Source organism: Polistes canadensis, unplaced genomic scaffold (assembly GCF_001313835.1).
Source record: "Polistes canadensis isolate GaletaPanama2010 unplaced genomic scaffold, ASM131383v1 scaffold_152, whole genome shotgun sequence".
Taxonomy (NCBI): domain Eukaryota; kingdom Metazoa; phylum Arthropoda; class Insecta; order Hymenoptera; family Vespidae; genus Polistes; species Polistes canadensis.
In genome coordinates, this window is record NW_014569699.1 from 6,362 (window position 1) to 14,563 (window position 8,202).

The 8,202-nt window shown below is 28.4% G+C and overlaps 1 protein-coding gene across 3 annotated transcripts in view; it reads right to left on the bottom strand.

Moving 5' to 3' along the window:
* Nucleotides 1-221: 221 nt before the first annotated feature.
* The window catches only part of LOC106788730 (longitudinals lacking protein, isoforms A/B/D/L-like), a 267,171-nt gene continuing 259,190 nt past the window's right edge, over nucleotides 222-8,202 (bottom strand). Inside the window, exon 7 of one of the 3 annotated variants that reach the window (XM_014752238.1) lies at nucleotides 222-703. In XM_014752238.1, the coding sequence (XP_014607724.1) occupies nucleotides 237-703 (467 nt within the window). In that variant the 3' untranslated portion in view covers nucleotides 222-236. Of the gene's footprint in view, nucleotides 704-2,563; nucleotides 3,826-4,978; nucleotides 6,343-8,202 lie in introns of those variants that run through there. The other 2 variants (XM_014752254.1, XM_014752232.1) reach the window with 2 other exon arrangements.

Sequence of the window (8,202 nt, forward strand, 5' to 3'; positions counted from 1 at the left end):
AAAGTAAATAAGAACAAAAATCTTGTCTTGGCAATCAATAAACGTTATTTGATATGTCCTAAACAAGGACCTGTCGTAAAGCGAAATCTTAAAACGAATTTGATCGATAGGAACGAGCTTTTCATTTCGTTCGCGTAAATTTAAAAACAGAAAAAAAAAAATATATATATAAAAAGTTCCCAAAAAATAAAGAAAAAAAAAAAAAAAAATCAAGTAGCAAGGAAAAAAATTTGTACTCAAGGTTTTTGATGGGTTCGCATGTGTAACAAAAGGTTGTGCTTGTGTTTGGATTTTTTGTGACAAATTGGACACTCGAATTGCGGTTCTACACCGCATTCGAATCTAATGTGACGATTCAACGAGTGCGGCCTGGTGTATGCATTTCCGCAACGTAAACAAGAATACATAGTCCCGTAATTTCCTTGAAGATTAGCCGATTCCAAATTATTAGCCGTTTGTTTCCGTACAAGTTGGTGATTCAAATTGTTGGGGTAATCGTTAGATTGTTTTCTATTACTCGTTGTCGTTTGTTGTTGTTGTTGCTGCTGTTGTTGTTGCTGTTGTTGTTGTTCCTTACCAGGTGATTTCAGGTTTCCAGAACTGCTAACATTTTCGGCCATTTGATTCTCGGCCATCAGACGTAGGTACAAGGTTTGGTATTGATAATACCAATCGATGGCCGCGCTTGGCGAATACTTCCGTTCTAAAAAAAAATTAAGAACATTTGTCAGTCGTTTATTTCTTTTTTTTTCTTCCTTTCTCATTCTTTTATTCCACTTCTTATCTCGTCGAATCTCACTTTAATTAATATCAATCTTTTTTTGCATTCACTCTTTTATTATTTCTTTTTTTGTTTTTTTTTTTTTTTTTTGTATATTAGGCGTATCAATTAATTCGGTTCCTCGATACATTAATTGAATTCATTGTGCGTCAATATCATTGCATGTAGTTTTTTTCTTGGTCAAGGAATTTAACGATCGTTTGAAAGATTGATCGAAGTCATCGAAAATATATATTGAAATTATTTCAATTAATAGATTATATAGATTTTGTGTTAAAAGGCATTAAATTAATTGTTAAACCTAATATATTGGGATATTTGTTTTTTTTTTCTCTTTTTTTTTATATTGTTTTTTATCTGCAAAATCCACGCTTTTTTTTTTTTTTTTTTTTCCGCTTGTTTTTTTTCTTTCCTTTTTTTTTTTTTTTTTTTTTTTAAACCAGATTTCTTCGCTTTTCTCTTTCTCCGATTTTTTATTTTGTAATAATTAATTATTTCTTTATTTAATTTTTTGTCCATTATTAATTGTTTGATTTATTTTGTTATTTATGTAATCGACAACGAGAGATAGTAATTAACATTGAAGCACGGACGCAACACACAACATAAGTAATATAGTAGTCGTACACATATAAACCATTCACCAATAGAAGCGGTAGTATGATATATCACGCAGGTACAAAAATTAATCTTCCAAATAATTCCTATACTTTTATTTCTTTTTTCTTTTATTTGTTTTGAAGAGGTAAAGGAAAAAATGAAGGATAAAAAGAATTTTTTTCGTTTGTTGGGTTATTTACAATTAGATAATTTACCGTTTAACGTTTTCATATTTATTATACTTAAACATTATATATGTTTCTAACGTATATATATAAAAAAATAAATGTCCAAATAGATAAGAAAACAGCAGCAGTTAAATTTTTTCTTAGACAGTTCTTTTTTCTTCCTTTTATTGCAATTAATTTTTACGCGACACAAATCAATTTCCCAAAATGTACTTATTATTATTATTTCTTTCCACAATTGTTACAAATGTTTCAATAATTTTGGCTTCAATATTCAAATGTTGACGAGTATTTTTTGAAGATTGTTGTTGCCATCGGAAAGATTCCTGAAATTTAGAAAAAAAAACTAAGTTTAGCTACATTTTACAAAGATTAGGATTACTAGGGTTACCGTTAACAATGGTTTAAGATGTTACATTTTTTTTTTCTCCTAATTGATTGTATGATTTTGTTAATGTAGAACTCATTTTAAAAATTGTGTTATATGAATTATACGATATATCTTCGAAACAAATGTTATTTCCTTGTGAAAAAGAATTATTTCTAAAAATAAAATCACATTTTTAATTTTTGCCTATAAATATAAATGCATAAGAAGAAGAAATTACATTATAATGAGTTACTTTATGCAACAAAAAAAAAAAAAAAAGAAAAAGAAAAATGTAACGCATTTAACGTTAATTGAACTGTGTCAAATTAAAATTATGAATTAGTTCATTTTTATTTTATCCTACATTACAAAATGTACGATAAACTTTGTTTGTTCTTTCTTTTCTCAAGGAAACTGGTAAAGACAGCTGGGATACTTGGGATAAAAACAGGAATAAGAATTAGGGGATGGGTGAGATAAGAATGAAGGATTAGGATAATAAATGACTTTATAATGTAATTGAAAATTTCGCAGAAAAAAAAAAGAAAAAAAAAACAAGTAAAACTTTAATTTCATTCGGCGGTTTAATGAATAGGATTGAAATAAATGTTCAAACGTGTTTGATATATCATTCCTCCCCTATATATATATTTATCTCGATCAATAATCTGTACAACAAATTGTACCTACCAGATAATTGTTGTTTTGTATTTGTTTTTTTTTTTTAAACGATCGAGGGTTAAAATTTAAAATTATATACGACTGAGGGATAACGTTAGAGGAAATAATAATTAAGTTTTCGCACGTGTTTCACTTCCCTTGCCATAATTCGTCGTAATCATCATCATCATTATCATCATCATCATCATCATCATCATCATCATCATCATCATCATTATAGATTTAACGACAAATCACAGTTGATATTTTTATTAATAAGTTTTCGATTCGTATGATGAAAATCTTAATTGTAATTTTCAAACATAGATATAATACAATAATAATAATAATAATAATATAAGAATAAAACGCAACAAGTAAATCGCGTTTAAATATATCACAACGATGATCAATTAATTTTTTTTTTCAATAAACACCATCGTATCGCGTCGCGTTATGTTATTAATATTATCTAGAAGCACCATCTTATAATATTTATACGCGTTGACTGTCAAGAAAACATTTGACATGTTTTACAATGAAATATATAAAACAATTTAATAACGTTGGTTACTAAATAGAACACACGTGGGATTCCCCCCCCCCCTTCCATTGATGACAATCAACGTGTTGAACCTAATGAATAAACTAATATTAAATAATACTAACGGAAAGCGATTGATAAATCAAATCAAAAAAAAAAAAAGAAAGAAAAATAATGCGAACAAATTGTTGCAAAAGAAAAGAAAAAAAATGATAAAGATAATAAAGTATTAACAATCTTAATGGGTCACGAGAGTGTTATCTTAAAAAAAAAACAGAAAGAAAGAAAGAAAGAAAGAGAAAGAGAGTTCAGATTTTATGATGAGCAGTAATGTGATTCTTAAGTTCGTAACGATATTTGAATTTTCTGTCGCAAAAATTACATAGAAATCTTTTTTCTTTATTTCCACAATCAACCCTTTTGTGTCTCTTCAAACTGTCCTGCCATTTATATTTCTTTCCGCAATCGGTGCAGACGTATTGCGTTTGTAGTACAGCGATGTAGGAGTCCCCACCATAAAGTTGTGCTATCGGATAACTCGGACCAGCTTGTTCCGGCATCTTAGATGAGATAGATTTAATCGGTCCCAAAAATGGTTGATCTTGATCCTCACCAATGCTACGGGCTTTTTTCTCCAGCATCCAGAGTGCGTCGTACTCCTTACTGTCTTCCATATTACCTGCTGGAATAATTAAGAATTGCCATTGGTTAGGTTCATCACGTTGATGGATAATCCTTTGATTAAGGAACATTCCCCGTTTAATAATTCGATTCGTTTTTTTATTTTTTTATTTTTATTTTATTTTATTTTTATTGTTATTATTTCTTTTTTTTTTTCTTTTTTATTCTTTTCCTTAATTTTTTCTTCCAAAAAAGAAAAAAAAAAAATAAGAAAGAAAAGGTCTTGATCGAACCCTAACAATTGGCTTTTGTTTGTTTTTTGTGTATTTTGTTTCTTTTTGTTTCTTTTTTTTTATTTGAGATTATAAATCCCATTTTTTAAACGAGAATAAATAAAAATGGCAAAAGCTTCGAGAAATTTAGGATTATTTTTAAGATATGTTACTTTTTTTTGTTGCTTTGAGGAAAAAGGTGGGGGGGGGAAATGGAGAAGATTTTTTCGAGGGAAGGTACGTCCGAAATATTTTGTTTCGTCCAAAAATTATTATCTTTTGCTTTGTGGTATGTTTCTAAAATCACGCAACACCTTCTCGTATGGTTTTTTTGGTTTTTACTCTCTCTGAGCGAGTATTATTTTTATTTAGAAAAATTAAATATCATTGTTATTTTCATTCGGACCAGGGAGGTAAACTGAGAAAACAAAAAAAAAATATATATATATATATATATGTATAATATGTACGTTCAAATTACGATAAATTTTAAAAAGACGACGTGTTTTCGTTTTTGTTCTTTTCTTTTTTCCTTTTTTTCAATCAGAAAAATGGTCAAGACACAAAAGATGGTGAACATTGAAATCGCATTTCTTAAAATTGTTACATACATATATATCTGCGAGTGTGTGTATAGACATACGCATTGGAAGAAGATTTTTTACGTGTTCGAATTAGCACGCAATTTTGCGGTTACTGTGTGTGTGTGTGTGTGTGCGCGTGTTTATGTATATGTGTGCCTTTTATAAATCTCTTTTTTATTTTTTTATATATTTTAACAATTTAGAAAAAAAAATAAGGAGCGGGCTGTGGAGGAGGTAGAATTGCACCGACAAAAAAATATCACCCATCCGATAGATGTAATTGTCACGTACTAAAAACAAAACAAAAAAATATTTCACACTCGTACACACATATATACATATACACGTTTGTCTTTTGTTTTTTTTTTTTTAAATAAAAATTTGAATAACTTCTTTTTTATTTCTTGTTTCACAATGCTTCGTATTTTCTGATTTATCTTTAATCGTTGGATTTAATTTGAACGAATCTGTATGGACATTAAAAAGCTTATTGATTTAATCATGAAAACATATAGCGAAGACTTCACATTGTCATACATGCACATTTTGTTTGTGGTTTTGAATATATCATACATTTTACATACACGTTGGTAATTAACGATGATAGTTAATTAATGCGTTGACGTCATATATAATAAACAAATTTTGTAATAAAAAAATTTCAAAACAATGATCGATACGCAAACCGCGACTTCCTATTATTCGCATTCGAAGTACTCAAATGGTTAAAAAATAAAAAAAAAGAAAAACTAGGATCCGCAGAGTCAGCGAAACGTTAAGAGTTTTTAATAAAAATATAAAATATAAAAAAAAAAACAAATAGAAACAAAAACAATGGTGGTATTTCGCGTAACAATTAGATGGAGTGTAGACGGTTCTCAAAAATACACAGAGATCACAATATACGATGATAGATAGTTAATTAATACTAGATTTACGGACTGAGTCAATTTAACTCATTAAAAATTTGGTTACTATATATATATATAAAACTTAAATATTATTTTTTAAAAACATATGTGTTGGTTTTTTAATTACGTAATGTAAATATTAATAGCTTCCGTCTACTCAACCCTTCATTCAAACAATGTTTCTAAGTCATTAAAGAATAATGAAGCAAACATCCGTAAATCTAGTGTTAAAATGATTTGTTCGTATGTGTATCGTGTGGTGTCATGTCGCGTCGCGTATCTTTTTAAGATGTGCCAGTTTTATCAGTCTTGATGACGGAATGAACGGAATCCTTGTCGGCGCATACGAGTCTTTGATGTCTTCTCAAAGTGTCCAATCTTCTGTAACTCCTACCGCATTGGTTGCACGAATATTCCTGTTGTTGTAATCTTTCCGAATTGTCTTGACGATCTTGAAGGGAGGCCAACAAATCCTCGCACTTTTGTTGATGACGTTTTAAACTGTCGACACGCGTATAAGTTCTACCACAACCGTCGCAACGAAATTGTTGACAGGATTTGGTTGTACTGCTGGTAGTACTGGTACTGGTGCCAGTATTGTTGCTGGTTCTACTTTGAACAATGCTAGGTTCAACCGGATTCAAGATTGACGAATCGCATAAAAGATAATTCATTGTCAGTTGTCCGTGAAACGGCACCTCGCAAATTTCCGAATCTTCATCATGGTGATGATGCTGATGGTGATGGTGACGATGGTGATGATAATGATGATTATCCTCGGTTAGGTTTCCTGTCACTTTGGCATTCTCACCTGAAAATATAACACATTGACTAACGTTAACAGAGACGAGATTATATGATTTTATTTTTATTTGTATGTTTTATGTTTTATGTTATCTTGATCGGTCATTCGAACGGTTACGATGAGAAACCATGCACGTGCTTGTTTGATTTCTTTTCTTTTTTCTTTTATATTCATTCATTCTATCACAATCTCTCTCTCTCTCTTTCTCTCTCTCTCTCTCTCTCTCTCTCTCATTTTTTTTTCTCTCGTTTTATACTTAAAAGGAATAATATTTTATCAATTATGATCAACGCAAATTGTTCAATTGTTATCTTGTTCATATTAAATGAATTTAATTTGTCTTATTATAGATATATCTTTTTTTTGATTCGCAGAAAATGATTTTACGACCATGGACTTGGCTAAATGGGTTTGTTTTTTTTTTTTTTCAACGAAACAAGGATATAAGTGTAACGATCATTTATTGCGAATACTAGAAAAATTGTTAACCAAACAATTTAAATTCATTTGACATGATCTAAATTCCCATTTCCAAAAAAAAAAAATATCAAGGGGAATACACTTTTAAACGAATGAACATGCATTATTTCCATTTTGTTCAAAAAATTATTTATATCTGGTGTTGATGATAAAATATATTTGTATTAATATATGTATATTGTATATATTGTATTAATATGTATACGAGTATAATTTAAAATATCCACAGTAAATTCAATCGTAAGAAAAATCATATATTATAATAATAATATCTGGAATAATTTAATGTGATCGGTGAAAAAATCAAATCTATCAAGTTAGCACACACTTTGACAGAAATAAATAATATTTTATTTTAATTACAATTCCAATGATTACATAGTATTATTTTATTGTGTAACGAAATAGTTACAAAACACTGATCAACAGTGTTCTTTTATTTTTTTTATTTTTTATTGTAGTCCAAAGTAAGGTGTTTTTTTTTTTTAAATTATCGGAATCCCATGTATTCAGTATCATAGAATTAACAAACGTAAAGATCTTTTAACTCAAAGGGTTCCTATAATTTAACAATTACAGTTCTTTTTAATCAGGTTCTCTCATATTTTTCATATATTTACGATAACACATCACGCCTCGTCAATTTGGAATAATTTTTAATTTATTAAATACATTGCCGTTTTTTTTTATTGCTGATTTTGTTGCTGTAGTATCTGTCATTTTTTGTTTTCGTTGTTGCCGTTGTTTTTATTAGCCTATTCTTTTTTAGAAATCATATGAATGTTTTATGCAGTTTTTTTTTGGGAATAATTGATATTCCTTAGAAAACCACATGACCACTGTGTTTTTTTTCCTTTTCTTCATTAACGTTCCGATTCTCATTCGTTATCTGAAATTAAGAAATATAAAATATTTTTGTTAGTTGTATTATAGTTCCTCGTTATTTTATTTCGATTTCCTCCTTTTGTCATAGAATCCTTTAGTCATAGAAAATCTTAAGAAAAAAAAGAAATATAATTCTCGTTTAGAAAAAAAATGAAAGAAAGTAATAATTATTTTTTTTTTTTAGTCGTTTAAAAAATTTCAAAATAAATGCATAATTATCATTGACTGAATTAATCTATGAATATAATCGTTTATTTTTATCTTTAATCTAAAGTAGTAAATAAAAAATATCAAAGATTATATATTTGTTAAATGATTGTATTTATTTAAATGACATAATTTAAAAACTAGATAGAAGAAAACGATGATTTATAATTCGGGATTATATTATTTGACGGATTAGGAATGAAAAGTTTCGGATTCGTCGGATGAGATTGGTCGAGCTACTTTCTTTATTTTAATTAACATTGAATTTATCCGGTTTTGTTTTTTTTTTTTTTT